The sequence below is a fragment of the Phoca vitulina genome, unplaced genomic scaffold (assembly GCF_004348235.1).
Source record: "Phoca vitulina isolate PV1807 unplaced genomic scaffold, GSC_HSeal_1.0 scaffold3, whole genome shotgun sequence".
Classification (NCBI taxonomy): domain Eukaryota; kingdom Metazoa; phylum Chordata; class Mammalia; order Carnivora; family Phocidae; genus Phoca; species Phoca vitulina.
The window spans coordinates 81,472,889-81,488,794 of NW_022589706.1; the positions used below are offsets into that span (position 1 = coordinate 81,472,889).

General features: G+C 38.3%; 1 protein-coding gene across 4 annotated transcripts in view; it reads left to right on the top strand.

The window, feature by feature from the left end:
- The window catches only part of NPNT (nephronectin), a 79,762-nt gene that overhangs the window by 14,399 nt on the left and 49,457 nt on the right, over nt 1-15,906 (top strand). For 2 of the 4 annotated variants that reach the window (XM_032400948.1, XM_032400946.1), the window contains exon 3: nt 2,449-2,499. The exons of the other annotated variants lie outside the window; for them this stretch is intronic. In XM_032400948.1, coding sequence (XP_032256839.1) covers nt 2,449-2,499 — 51 coding nt within the window. The remainder of the gene's footprint in view (nt 1-2,448; nt 2,500-15,906) is intronic. 4 annotated transcript variants of the gene reach the window in all.

Sequence of the window (15,906 nt, forward strand, 5' to 3'; positions counted from 1 at the left end):
GACAGTGTCAGGCGAGACCTTTCCCTTTCATGCATGTACCTGGCGTTTGTTACCTGTGAAAATGTGCGTATGTCGTGCTGTGCTCTTTGCTTAAGAGGCTTGTGTGACTCCTTATCTGTCTTCTTAATCTGGGGCATTTCATTATTTCCTTTTCAAAGGTTATGCTTGGCCTAACATTTGGGCATTTTATAATTAAATTTACAGTAAACTATATACTAGAAGATAGGCATACCTTTGGATAATAAATGGGCCCAGTTCCTTCGGGTTTTCTTATCTCTCATTTTTTTCATGTCCAAAAACCCAGGATTGATTTCAAATCTGTAGACCTGTGTTTTGCAGGCTAGAACACTAATCTCCAAACAGTTTAGTTTCTCTAGATTATATTACTCACAATTTCATAAAATCATCAGAGTGCTTATTATTTTTAACCATGCCTGATATCACTGAGAACCCTCAGCAAAGTGCATAGTATCAACATTCAGCTGAACTGAAGCAGTGGTTCTGGGGCAAGTCGCAGGAGAGAGTTCTAGACTCTAGAATATGAGTGGCTTTGCTGTCAATGTTGCATGTGTTCACTACTGTGGCTGTGAGAAACCTTATCAGGAGAAGATGGGACAGATTTTTCTATATTATCTGCTACTGATGAATCCTATTTTAGTGCTTCTCACAGTGGGGTTTATACCATAAAAAATACATGTAGGGCATTTACTTGGGGCAGCTTTCACAAAAACTGTGGTGACCGCTGCCTGTGAAAATTTCCTTATGCATCAATAGAGAATAGACTCCAGAAGCTTCCTGGAAATAATCTACTCTGGGTTTAACATCGCTTTGATTTAAAATGCAGTTTTGTATAGTTTTAAAATGCAAATTTAAAAACAGACATGGGCTAAAATTTCATGCTAGAAATCTTATTTAATGGATATACATATTGATATCATAAAATTTACTAAATCTGTGTGTGTCAAGGCTGATTTATATAAAGTAGGAGAAATGTGACCCAACTTTAAGATATTATAAAACAAAAATAAACTATACAGAACTGTTTGGCTGCTTAGGACTAATATAACTAGTTAGAAAATAATGATGTTTGCTATTCTTTATTGTTTACCTTTATTTAAAATCATTTAATATATTTTTCTTGATAAATTTGATTATTCAAAATTGGCAACTAAAGAGTATTAAAGAAACGGTATCCTTTTATATTTTTCCCTTTTAATCCATAACTATAACCATAAGCAATTTTCCTTAATATGTGATCCAGAATGTAATTTGCAGTTTATGCTTTGATTCATTTTCAGCTTTTTGCTAAGATTGTACCTGATATATTTCGTTGTTCTATTTTAAGAAATGTGTCAACATCAAGATATGGTGAGTTCTTTTAAAGTTAACAACATCAACAACAATAGATACAAAACACTAATTTGTTATGAACCAAACCAATGTGGAAAAAAAACTTCTAACAAGCAGATATATATATATATGTATATATAACAATATGCGTGCCTTTAAAAATACAGAACAATCATTCTGGATCAATAGTTAAATTATTACTTCAATTGAATCAATTTGGTCTTGGACTATTTCTCTTCTGCTATTACCCCAAAGAAGGCTCCATTCAACTAATTTTAACTTATGCAAATAAATGCACAAATCAAAAATAAAAGTGGATATTTTATGCTTTAAAGAGGGAAGGTGTTAATTCACAGAGAAGTAATAAATCATCTCTTCCCTTACCTGTAGGACCTCTAGGCTGGTCAAACCCTAACCATGATTAGTATTGTTTCAAGTTTCTTCCATTTCCTTTCGTTAAACTGGGTTATTTATGTATCTCCAAGTGAAATGGCTGAGCTTTCACGGTAATTCTTGTTGCTATTGACAACCAAAGCAGCCATGCAAGAAGAAAATGCTGTGGAAGGAAAGAAAAAACAAACCTTAACATTTCCTCCTCAAAGTTGGAGAGAAAAGGGAATACAAAGTATGTAAGAAACAGGTAAGTAAAGATCTGTCAACTAAAAAACTGCCAGCCTTGGTTACTAATTGATCCAAAGTTTTAATTTTTTTCAGATATTTTGTCCAACACTCATTTAAATAAAAGGATACCGTCTCTTGGAACCAAAACTAATATTCTGAAAATGAAAAATTGGATTGGAAGGTACAGTGCCGCAAGAGGTCTGAAATACTCTGATTTAGAATTTGGACTATGAAAGAATAGCACAACTTCAATTATTGGTTAATATTTTTGTTACAAAATGTTTTTGAATGACAAAATGGTGACTAAAATATTACTATTTTAAACATGTCCTAGATTTTTTTTTTTGTTTCAGAAAAGCACTGAGCGTTGAATATGTGTTAAGTCTCCGGGAATGTAACAAGTTGCTAAATACCCAAGTCCAGCCTCCTTACAGAGAAAAGATCTGGAATTTCTTTTTTTGGACATTTGTTTTGCAGCTTTCTACGTCTTAAGGCAGAGAATAGCCAGGATAAGGTGCCAGCTCAAAGGTTAGATGAACATATTTCTTGAAATAATTATGGCTAATCTATGTCTTGAAAGGCATAACCTTTAATAATAACTTTACAGAGCTATCAATAAAACTTAACATTAGTTGTGTTTTTGAGTTGCCTATTTGGGGGAAAACTATATTTTTTATGTGTTTATTCTGTTCATAATTATATAATTATATAAGTTCATTTTCTTTCAGTTATTACATTAAACTTTTTCCTTTCAGTTTATTTCCTTTCTCCTGTCTTATGAATGTAATAAATTGACCTCCATTCTAACCTAAAGGACAGTTTATATTTTTAATACTTAAAGAAGGAAATTAAAAAAAAAAAAAACCTCACCAAATGAAATTACTAACACCAGCCTATCATTAACCTGAGGGAATTGTATCTCATATTCATTAATTCTCCTTGGAAAAATTCAGGTAAGAAATATTTTTATTGTATAAAATATATAAGATGTTATAATAGGACCTATGAGTATTTATGTTATATTGTTTTGGTACATAAAAGGTTCCTTGTTTAAAATATTTTTGGGGGGCGCCTCGGTGGCTCAGTCGTTAAGTGTCTGCCTTCGGCTCAGGTCATGATCCCAGGGTTCTGGGATCAAGCCCCACATTGGGCTCCCTGCTCAGCGGTAAGCCTGCTTCTCCCTCTCCCACTCCCCAGCTTGTGTTCCTGCTCTTGCTATCTCTCTCTCTCTGTGTCAAATAAATAAATAAAATCTTTAAAAATTAAAAAATAAAATATTTTTGGAAGTGAATAATGTCACTTAACGAATCACCCTTATGGCACTTTAGTGGAAAATTTGGGTGAAATTCTATTTAACGGAATTGGGGCCAAGAAGACAATGTACATTGATAGGTGAAAGATACTATCACATGTCTTAGAAAATGTTTTTAAGAGAGGATTTTAATAAAAACATTTGGGGAAAAATATGATAGTGCTAGAAATAAAAGTTAAGGAATTTCTTTGTTCAGGGAGACTTCAAAAAATCACAGTGTATGTATCTTATAATTGGTAAGAGTTATAGGATGAACTAGCAGAGCTATGGCTGAGGTTAAGGAGGCAATGCCAAAGAAAAGTACAATTGACCCTTGAACAATAGCGGTTTGAATTGCATGGGTACTCTTATGCATGGATTTTTAAAAAATAAATACAGTACTATAAATGTATTTTTTCTTCCTTATGATTTTCTTAACATTTCCTCTAGCTTGCTTTATTGTAAGAATACATTATACAGTATATAATATATAGTATATAATACATACAGCATTAAACTGTTTATGTTATCGGTAAGGCTTCCAGTCAACAATAGGCTATTAGTAGTTAAGTTTTGGGGGAATCAAAAGTTATACATAGATTTTTGACTGCATGGGGGTTGGCACTCCTAATCCCCATGTTGTTCAAGGGTCAACTGTAGAATGTGGGCTTTGTAACCAACAGATCTAGGTTCAGGACCTATTCCTGTGACTTACCAACTGGCCATGAGTGCCTCATGCAGAACAGTTCTTGATAAATGTTTGCTGTTATTAGTGTGTGGTCAATATATAGAATATATAGAGAAAACAAGATATAACAATATATAGAATACTTAGAACACCCTAGTGTTTGACTAGGGTCCATCTTAATACTCACAGTATAGCATGTTTTTAAATACATTTGTTTATATGCCCATCTTTTTTTCTAAAAAAGATTTATTTATTTTAGAGAAAAAGAGAGTGTGGGGGTAGGGCACAGAGGGAGAGGGAGAGAGAGAATCTCAAGCAGACTCTGTCCTGAGCGTGGAGCCCATCTTGGGGCTAGATCCCACAAACCTGAGATCATGATCTAAGCTGAAGTCAAGAGTTGGACACCTACCTGACTGCTCCACCCCGGTGCCCCTATATGCCCATTTTTGAAAGTAATCAGTTAGAAGTAGGAGATTTCTCACATCATTCATTTCTAAAATAAAACTTCCATTGAATAGCTGTCTGTGTTTCTGAACCATTCCTTTCCCACTTCTCAATATCCATTTGTAAACCTCAGAGTAGACTATGGTTTTCGTTAGCTAACCAAAGGAAAAGGAACCAAAGGAACTAGAACATTCAGAGTTACTGTGATTTATTTGACAAACATTTGAGAGCTTACTAGAAGCAAGGAGCTACGTTAAGTGCGGGAGAGATACAAAGATTAGTAAAACATAGACTCTTGTTTGTGAGGAGCTAATTTGGTAAGATGATTGTCTCTTATTCCTTCTAGGATTCTAAAGTAGGAAAGGGTTAGGGATGAAGAGTTGAGGTTGTTCAGAGGAAGAGACTCTTCTTGCTGGAGAGGACCAAAGAAGATTTTATGGACTTGGTGGTGTTCAGTTGAGTCATTCATTGAACAGTTATATATATTGAGTGCTATTACCTTCTTGATTATCTCTGTACTACAGATAACCACTTGCAGATATCATCCCGATAAGATGAAGCTCTAGGCATCCATGTTGTTCACTGTCAGTGTTGAAGGCCCACATATTAGGACAATACTGGGTGAGAGGTGTGTTTTGACTAGGATACTGCAAAAGCATATCTCAGGGGGCAGGATCCCAGCCCAGGAGTGATGGGAGTAGTGCCCCAACTAAATCCTGAGGGATAAGTAAGTCAAGTGAAGGGCACTCTGGCAAGACAGAAAGGTGCATTGAAACTTTAGAAGCCAGAGTGTGGGGGCACATTCTAGGAATTGTAAACACCTTGCTCTGGCATGGGGTATGTGTTTGAAGGGCATCAGATAAGAGATGCAGTGGGAGAAATAGCAATTGGCTGACTCATGGAAGGCCTTCGATGTCATCTTAAATAGATTAGCCTTTGTCCCAAAGTTGCAGAGGAACATTGTAACGATGTTAAACAAGGAAATTACATAATCAAATTAAATTTCAGAGGTTATAAGCTGTGCTAATAGGTCAGATCTAGCATACAGGTGAATTTAGTCTCGTTCACAGAGTATTTTAACATTTCTTGAGATAGTTGCCAGTATTTGACAGGAAACATGGATATCAGGCTTTGTTGAAAAATCAGTAGTCCTGCATTACTGCAAGGAATCGGTGGGCTGCAGTTGCTTAGCCGCTGTCCCGTTTGGAAGAAGTACGTACGCCATTTTGCCATGGGGCTCACTCCTTCAGGGCAAATGCCTGGGACCTGTAGGCACTATAGGTTGTGGGGCTAATTTCTGAATGTTTTCCTGATTGGCAGTTTAGAGAATAGCTTTTTGAGGCTCAGGATTCTAGGCTATTACAGTAAACCTGAGAAATTAGGTTTTATCTTAAGTAGTAGAGGTAAGAACGGAGAAAAGGATAGGGATTGAAAGGTACTTTTAAAAAGGGAGAGAGGGAGAGGCACGCAGCCTCAGGACGGTGGTGGGGCACTCGGGCGTTGCAGACAGCCACCACTGGTGTGGCGGCTTTTGCCACTAGGAACTGTGTCTTTGAGAAACTTACTTCACCTTTCTGCACAATAGCTTCTTTCTTGTGAAAATATAGTTAAGAGCCCTACGTCAGAGGGTTTTTATGAGGATCAAAGGTGAAAATGCTTACAGAGCACTTGGCTCAGTAACTGGCTCGATGTTAATTCACATTCAGTAAAATGGTGGCTGGTGGTGATGATGATGGTTGTGGAATGAGGAAGATAGAACCAAGGATGACGCCCAAATTTCTGGTGTGTTATTTAGTGACCTAGAGAACATTGAAGAAAGTGCAGATGACGACTTCCACGCTGGATGTGGTATGTTCGGGGGGCTTGTGAGACTCTGCAGTGGAGGGTGTGGTATGTGGTTGGATTATGGGTCTGGAGCTCGGGGGGCGAGATCTGAGCGGGACCCAGGCTGTGATTTGATGATCTTTCCACCAGTGTCCTACACGAACCTTACTCCTCCCCGTCAGTCAGCTGCTTCAGTCAGCATTGATAATCATCGCTACTATGTCCATAGAGGATCAACTTTAAATGGTATATGAAGATTGTGGGAGAGGTAAAAATACTATGTTACATGTTGGCTGAAATGTTATCTACTCGTTTTAAGTTTTTGAAAATAAAAAAAATCCTTTCCAGTTACCATTTTGGCTGGGAGAAATCACCCTGTGCAAACAATACGTCCTCTTTTCCCCTTTGGTTGTTTTTCTGTTTTACATCACTGTGACTCCTAATTCTAAGCAAATATTCAACTAAAGATGAATCATTGTTAGGAATAAATGACCACACTTATTTTGGAAGTTTGTATTCTTTCTTAACTGAACGTATTCAACAGGAGCCCTGCCTCAAGTCCTGGCTTAGACGCCACCTTCCCTTCTCTGCATTCTTACTTTAGCAGGGAGAGGTCTCCTCTCCTTGCTCTACATTGAGTTGTAACATTTGCCTTGAGCCTGTCTCACACTGCCCTACACTGTGGTGATTTGTGGACCTGTGTCTTTGGTTCTGCCAGACTGGTAGTTCCGTGAAGCTGGTGACTGTGTCTTATGCATCTTTCTGCCCGGTGCAGTAGCTTCCACTGTGCCCTGTCCGGTTCAGCTCAGCTCAGCACACTTTTGAAGGTATAAGGACCAGGCACGTCTATATACAATGGATAAAAAAGATAAATAGGATGTAATCTTAATAACCAGATTGTGGTTTTTCAGGAAGGACAGCTTACTGGGAAAATGAATATATTTAATTTGCCTGTCTTATGACCTATGTTACAGATCATAGATCTTAACTCTTAAGATTCCAAAAAGAAACCGATTTACATGCTTGAAAACACATAAAATATAATCTGTGGCATCTGCTGCTTACAGTCCATTGATGTTCACAATGATGGATAGACTCCTGATTCTTTGAGGACAAGGCCCTCCAGGCTGACACTGCCTTCACTGTGAAGGACTATTTTCTGCTGGACCCTATCACAGTGGACTGTCCTTGTATTTCTAGATCCTCTGCTGCTTCATGTGTCTCTGGATTTGCCTGTGCGGCTGGTTCTTGAATGAAGGGCACGACACCCATCCACATGGTGAATTCCTTCTCATCGGTTAAGATTCAGTTCACATTTCCTCCTGTAAGCCTTTTCCTACCCTTACCTCTTTGCAGAGAAATTCCTTTTTCTATATTCTCTTAACACTTTGTTTGCCTGTCATGTCTGTCTTTGCCAGGAGACTATGCTATTTCAGAGCAGGTACGGTGTATTTAAAGAGCTCGGAGTTGGGGCACCTGGGTGGCTCAGTCTGTTGAGCATCTGACTCTTGATTTTGGCTCAGGTCATGATCTGGGTGCCCTGAGATCAAGCCCTGCATCGGGCTCTGCACTCAGTGTGGAGTCTGTTTGAGATTCTCTCTCTCCCTCTGCTTCCACCCGCTCTCTAAAATAAATAAATCTTAAAAGAGAACTAAAGAGCTCAAAGTCTAATGGAACTAGATAAGGAAAATAACTTTGTAATAATGATAATATAGCATGGTATATATATATATATATGAATATAAACATATATAAATAATTTATGATAGAAGTGTGCATATGAAAACACTGAGAGGCTTTATGACAGCACTGAGAAGGACTCCAAACTCAGAATGAGGGTCTAAAACAAATCTCGGAGATAGTAATGTTTAATCTGAGTAGTACTGAAGCCTGAATGGGTATTAGTCTAGCAGACAATGGAAGGAAGGACATTGCATGGAAAAGCATGGAGGTATCAGAGTATGTTGTTTTCTGGGAACTGCAATTAGTTGGTGTATTTGTGGATGTGATTGCAGAGGAGGCTGGTGGGATAGGCAGGAGTCAAATCAGAGCTGTGGTGTTGGTGTTTGAGTTACTACGATGAGCTAAGTAAACATGCTGGGGAGTTGGTGACTGAGTGAGCGTAAGGAGGAGAATGGCAAGGTCAAATCGTGGGTTAGTGAGGTGCCTGTAAACGCAGGTCAGGCCTGGTTGAAGTCCACAGTACTGGAGGCAGGGAGGCCATTGTACCATCACTTTTTTAGTCAATCCTTTACTGATGGTCATTTAGGTTGTTACTAAATTTCTGCCTAAGGTTCTTCATCAGATAAATTTAGAACAATTAATGAAATAATGTTTTCCTAAAAAAGCAGGAGGCCAAACTGACGAATGCCTCACATCCTGTAAATCTATGCATAGTCACAAAAGGGATTCCATTATTTTAATAGTAAATATATGGCTCAACTCATTATGTATCAGTGACTCTTTTAAACATAAGGATTTTGATTGCTAAAAGAAGTGAGAGTAGTCACATTAAATTTTGCTGGCCTTTTGTGATGATTGCTCAGTAAACCTCGAAATTATAGCATCATCTCCCCAGCTAAAACAAATTACAATAATTTTTAACAAAAACAAATACTTTAATATGCCTCATTATATTCTAATGAATTCTTACATTACAAAGTCTGATGTCTTGTAGATTTCTTTCTGCTCCTTTCCAAAACCGTTTCTGACTCTCTTAAACTATGTAATTGATCATTTCCTCTTCTGTATCCTTTACCTGCATCTCTTGTGAAGACATCTGTGCTTACTTCTGTCTCTCCTTACTAGACTTACCCTGTTGAGAATGAGGACTTGGCATCTTATTGATTTGTATTCCCTCAGTTCTTAATACAGTGCCTTAGACACTGGCACTTTTCTTCTTTGACATCCTTATAACGTTCATTATAGCTAACATCTTATTGAGCTCTTACTATGAGATGGGTACTGTCCTAAGCACTTTATTTGGATTTTTCTCCATTGACTCTCCCAACAACCCTATGGATAAGTTCTATATGCACCCCATGGGTTTACTATTTCTTTAGTAAAAAATGGGAATTCTGGCTACTTTGTCTGGTTTAACCTATGATATGCATTTTAGAGCAGAGAGAATCTGGGTAGTCTGCATATGTCTCATATGTTTCCTAAGTAGTAGAGCTGGGACTCCAGGGGTCTAACTCTAGCACCTGTATTCTTAAACCCTTCTCAAGAGTGCATTGAGAAGTGAACCATGGCTAACAAGTTAAGTAATAATATTTGTCAAGGTGTGCATATTATTCTACTGGTATTTATAAATTTTTCCCATTTTTGTATTTGAAAATTTTCAAATCCACAGAAAAGTTGAAACTGTAGGAACAACAAACACCCATATATTCTTCATGTACAACCATTAACGTATTGTACATTTTTTCTCTCTTTCGCTGAACCATTTGAAAGTAATTTAGAGACATAATGACACTTGATGCCTAAATATTTCAGCATGCATCTCCTGAGAGCAAGGACATTTATGTACAAACCACAATATAATTATCATACATAAGAAATTTAACATAGATACAATAATATCATGTAATAAACAGTATATTTAGATTTCCCCAATTATCCCAATAATGATTTTTATGGATTTTCTTTTCTTTTGTATCCAGAGCCAATCAAGGATTACTTAGTACATCTAGTTGGCATTCCTTCTTGGTCTCCTTTGGTTTGAAACAATTCTACAACTTCTCTTTTTCTTTTTTTTTTTTCTTCTTGACAATGACTTTTTCTTTTTTAAGATTTTATTTATTTATTTGACAGAGAGAGACACAGTGAGAGAGGGAACACAAGCAGGGGGAGTGGGAGAGGGAGAAGCAGGCTTCCCACAGAGCATGGAGCCCGATGCGGGACTTCATCCCAGGATGCTGGGATCATGACCTGAGCCGAAGGCAGACGCTTAATGACTGAGCCACCCAGGCGCCCCGACAATGACATTTTTTAAAGAGTCTACATCAATTGCTTGGTAGAATGTTCCACAGTCGATTCAGGCTAAACCTTTTTTGCAAGAATATTACATAGGTGATCATATATTATGATACTCACTTTGCACATGATGTAGTTCTGTTTTTGGTGATGCTAAATTTGATCACTTGATTAAGGTTCTGTCCACCAGATTTTTCCACTGAAAGTCACCTTCTTTTTATGAGTAAGCTGTCAGATGATACATTGAAAGTGTTCAAATATCCTTTTTCCCAGCAAACTTCTAACCAGTGAAAGTTTTAACATCTGTGGATAATTTTTGCTCAAATTAATTATTTCAATGGTGGTTGTAAACTTGCCTTTTTCAAATTCTGTCATTACTTCTGCATGTTAGCTGGCATTCTTCTGTAAAGAGGAACCCTGTCCTCCTTTTTTAGAATCATTTTGGACATATGGATTCTTTTGTTACTTAATTGTTATCAATTACTATTCTTACTTTTCTTGGTGCTCAAATTATCCCAAATTTGGTCAGTGGGAACATCCCCACACAAGCTCCTATGTCCTTTTCACATGTTTCCATCATTCTTTGAATCATCCCTGCTTTTTATCACAGCAAAATATCCCAGCCTCCCTGACTCAGCCCTGATTCCTTTTATTGTGGAATGGTATTTAGAAACAAAGATCCAGGGGTGCCTGGGTGGCTCAGTTGTTAAGCGTCTGCCTTCAGCTCAGATCATGATCCCAGGGTCCTGGGATCCAGCCCTGCATCGGGCTCCCTGCTCCGCGGGAAGCCTGCTTCTCCCTCTCCCACTCCCCCTGTTTGTGTTCCTGTTCTCTCTCTGTCAAATAAATAAATAAAATCTTTAAAAAAAAAAAAAAAAAAAAGATAGATCTGGGGGCTGGGTATGCCTATTGTTGCTCTTCACCTACTTAAAAAACAAAACAAAACCGGGGCACCTAGGTGGTTCAATCTTTAGGTGTCTGCCTTCAGCTCCGGTCATGATCCCTGGATCGAGCCCCACATGGGGCTCCCTGCTGCGTGGGAAGCCTGCTTCTCCCTCTCCCACTCCCCCTGCTCGTGTTCCCTCTCTCACTGTGTCTCTCTCTGTCAAATAAATAAATAAAATCTTTTTAAAAACCCAAAAAAACAAAAAACAAAACCTACTTCACACTTCCAAATAAATAGTAACAATTTCTTATGTGTTCATAAAGTTTCATTTGACATTAATCTAAATTCCACCCTTGTATCACATTAGAAGCAGAAACGTTAAAATTGCAAGTAAATGCAAAATGATAGCACCTTTTAGATTTTCTAAGTGGAAACGGATAGTGCTTAATTATGTTAAACAGAAGTTGGTTTGAGATACAAAGGTGCAGATGCAGGCACTTATTTTCTTTGGTGGACTTCAGGAATTAAAAATTAAATAGTGAGGGATGCCTGGGTGGCTCAGTCGGTTAAGCATCTGCCTTCAGCTCAGGTCAGGATTCCAGGGTCCTGGGATCGAGCCCCGCATCGGGCTCCCTGTTCAGTGGGGAGCCTGCTTCTCCCTCTCCCTCTGCCTGCCACTCCCCCTCCTTGTCTGTCTGTCTGTCTGTCTCTTTCTGTCAAACAAATAAAATCTTAAAAAAAAAAAAAAGTTAAATAGTGAGTGTGGAAATAGGTAATTGGTAAATGTCCCTGAATTAGATGTTCCCAAAGACAAAAATAAAGTTCTGTCAGACAACTCTTGGAAGATGACCTTATATAGGCCAGAAACTCTTGGTTATTTTAATTTCATGCTCTCAATGATCAATCGATTGGTTGACCTGATATTTGACTATAGTTCACGACTTAAGGCCTTAATAAAAAATAATGTTGGACAAAATACGAGATCAAAAAACCTGATAGCTATAGCAGAACTTTAGAAGAGATAGCAGTTACAGACTTCAGTGATTGAGACTCTGGAATCTGTTACAGAACAAGCAATGGTGTGGAGATTACTTGATGTCTAAATATTCTGGCAACTACTACTTTAATTTTCTCAAATATAGATTGTGTTCTCAACTGCAACTTTCATTTCCTGAAAATGTAACTTAAATACCTTTACACCTTTAATCACTTTGGCCTTCTGTCCCCCCTCTCATCCTTCCCTCCTTAGGGTTTTTCTTCTGTTACCTCCAAAGCGATTCAAAATGCTAGGCTTTCTGGCCTTGTTCCAAACACAAGAAGAACTAGTGGATTGACCATGAAACAGGGATAAGAATTTTTTCCTGAAATTGAGCAATCACTTAACTTTCTGTGCTTTCACTTCTCTGCTGGTAAACTGAGTACAATGTCTGTCTCTTGCCTGCCTTTTATGGATATTGTGGGAATGAATGTAACCAATCATATAGAATGAGTTCTGTATCACTGAGAGCACTTAATACATAGTATTTTATTGTGATAACAATCAGAGGCACTTTATTTCAGTTTTTACTACAGCAGGAATTTAGATTTGAAAATAGGATAATGGATACCAGGATACAGAATATTAGGAAGGCTGCAGAGTTGTTTTCCTCTGGAGATCTTAAAATCTGTAGGATTCTTTCCTCTGGATTTTGTTGTACCTATGCCATGGGGTAGCTCAAGGCCCTTTCCATTGGAGCCCCATGAAATCCTGCATCCCGTCCTTCAGGCCCCATGAGTACAGCACTGAGCTGTTTCCAGCTTCTTTCAGCAATTGTGTCTCTTCCAAGGCCAATTGTTCTGTGAAAAAGATTCGTCGTCATATGTTCCTATTCTCCTCACAACGAGTTCTTCCATAGCTGGGTTCTCCAAAGCTTGTTAGATGTGATGAGAGCTCTCTGAAATCTCCCGGATTTGTATCTGTTCATTTTCCTGCCTGCCCTTGCATACTTCTGTGTCACCTTTGTTTCTAAATCACACACCCTGGAGGACGAGGATCCTTGTTCTGACATATCTGACCAGCAACATGATGTAGATGGCAAAAATTACAAGTGAAGTTTAGGACTCTACAGACCATCTTATTTACATTAGAAAATCCTTCTGAAGTCACTAACACCACCTGTGGCTGAGTTGGTTTTTCCCTTGTCAACTCTCCAGAGCCACCGCCTGCTTGGGCATCTCAGTGTGTCCTGATTTTTTCAAATGTTGACCCTTGACTCCCAGGGTGATTAGTTTCCTTAAGAAACATTATATAGAACTGATGTGGGAGTTTAATTGTCCCCTAACTTATTTGAAAACTCATTACATGGCAGTGTCAGGAAACCATTCAACTCTCAGAACCCCACTTATATCAGAATGAATTTCCAAGAGTAAAATTGTAGATTGCAATCCCACAGAAGAGATGTGGGCATGGGACATGAAAGAGCTATGTCTGCTTTCCCAGTTGAGACGTGCTGCTTTTTCTAGTTCAAAAAATGACGGAGAGGTTATTTTAAGGGTGCTTTGGAGATGATGCTATAGGGATGTTGGAGAGTAAATTTTGAGTGTGATTTGCCCGTTTGGGCTTAATTCTGGCATCCAATTTGGGGGGGGGGGAACTATCATTCATTGGCTATCTGATCCTCACCAGACTTTTATTTACTGAGTTGCTAAACCATATGTGATACAAGAGGAGAGTGGGCCACCAAATAGGGCCCAAAGTTCTTGTCTCCAATCCTTGTGAAGGTCAGAGGAGCAACACTGCTTTTCCTGATTAACCTTTAGCACCAAGAGACATGTGATTTCCTCTAAATCACGTGTATCCTCTGTCTTTGATGTTTTTAGAAGACCATTCTAAAGTGGACCGCCAAAAGTACACCACTTACTCTTTTGATTTGGGTTTTTTATGCCCCTGACCTGCGATCCACAGCAGGTTGTAAGGGTTGGTGTGTGCTGGCTCCCAAAAGCTCATGTTACAGTGGAGAGGGTGACCAAGAGGGGGACCAGTTTAACAGACGTTGGAATAGTGTTTCTCTCGTCTCAAGATGAATATGTATCTTTTAATCTAATTCTTGAGATTTAGAAGTGAAGTTCTTTAGCTACTTCTATGATTATATGGTATTCTAGATCTAAAATAAATTTGACAAGTGGTATTTCTTTCCTAGGATCTACTAACATTTCTATTCTAAATGCATACCAAAGAAAACATTTGCAGGCTTGATAATAAACACAGATGAAGTCAGATTCCACAACTTTGTGTTCAGTAGTAGTCCATTAGGAATTGTATTGAGCTGCAAGTAACAGTGACACAAGGAACAGTGCCCTAAATTGCTAGGATGCTAATTTAGGATTAATATTATGACTTCTTGCTCTGTACTCTTTTCCCTTCTCAGGATCACCTCATGGTCATAAAGTGGCCACTGTAGTTCAGTGACTAGTCAGCCACCTTTTAAAGGAGCATTCCAAAAGCCCAACTTCTGTTTACCTACAACCAGCCAGAATTTAGTCACTTGGCTACCCAGATCTACCAGGGAAGATAGGGAATGTAGTTTTCCAATGCTAACTCATTCCCCACTCCCAAAACGAGCAAACAGAAAAGCCATTCTAGTTTTCAAAAGAAGGAATAATAGATACTGGTAAGCACCCAGCAATTGCTGCCATCAGTACTTTTATGATCTGCCCTAACCTTTCTTTGGATCTCCTCTGCTGTTGTAAGCACTTTACAGTGTAGCTCCCCTACAGCACTTGGCACTCACTGAGAACCCCTTCACTTCCCTTCCCTCACACTTTGTGCATATCCTGAAAGGCTTTTGTCTTCCATCCCAACTGTCTCAGCCTCTTAACCTCCAGGACATTGCTCAGATCAGGATTTTCTAGGGGGTCCTATAGTCATAGTTGTTATGACTATACTATATTATAACCATCCTGCCCCTCCCCCCTTCCTTCTTTCATCTTCTTTCTCTGAGTTCTTGGTAAGTTTGGGCCAATATATTCTAGTTTCAAAGCTAATTTTTCATATCCTCAGTGACTCTCTCTCCTCCCCCCTCCCCAACACTCGCCTGTAATACGTGTATATAACAAATGTTCAACGCATGTTTATTGAATTCCATCACAGACCCAATGCTAGCAAGATAATAGGAGAAAGTCCCTTTATGTAACATTTTTCTGAGTGTTTTCGTAAGAGAAAATAATTGGTGATATCAGCATTTTGAGTAACCTATCCCATTGTAGCTGTTGGCTAATATATAGGCCCTTGGTTACTTTAGTGAATAGTCCGTTGGGTAGAAGTGCAAATAGCAGTTTGTTTGAGAATTACTGACACCCTAAACACGTAAGAAACATTAACAGTCTTGGCCTCTTGGAATGTGTGCATTTGATGTGCCCAAGATTAGGGCACTGAAAACAAACAACGAGAAAGGGAAGGGGACAATAAAAACTTTTGTTCCTCCACAGCACCTGGAAGGATGATAAATGGATGGTCATCAAGCTGGTCAGGAGGTCAAAAGGCAAAATAGCCTAGGCACCTAGAGTTTGTTTCATAACATGTCCTCTTCTAAATAAACTTTTTCATGTTCTTAAGTAGTACTTCCTAAACCACTTTTTCATGTTTTTAGAGATATTTTCAAATTCCAGCTATTTGGGGGGATTATTAATTTAACTGATACTTACTGATTTTGAGTTTTTTTTTTTTAAATTATGACCCTCTGGGTACCTCAGTGATAGTTGATTCGTTCAGGTTGTGTTCATATATAAACATTAAAATTTATGGCACATCTTTTTTTTTTTTTTTTTTAATTTTTTTATTTTTATGTT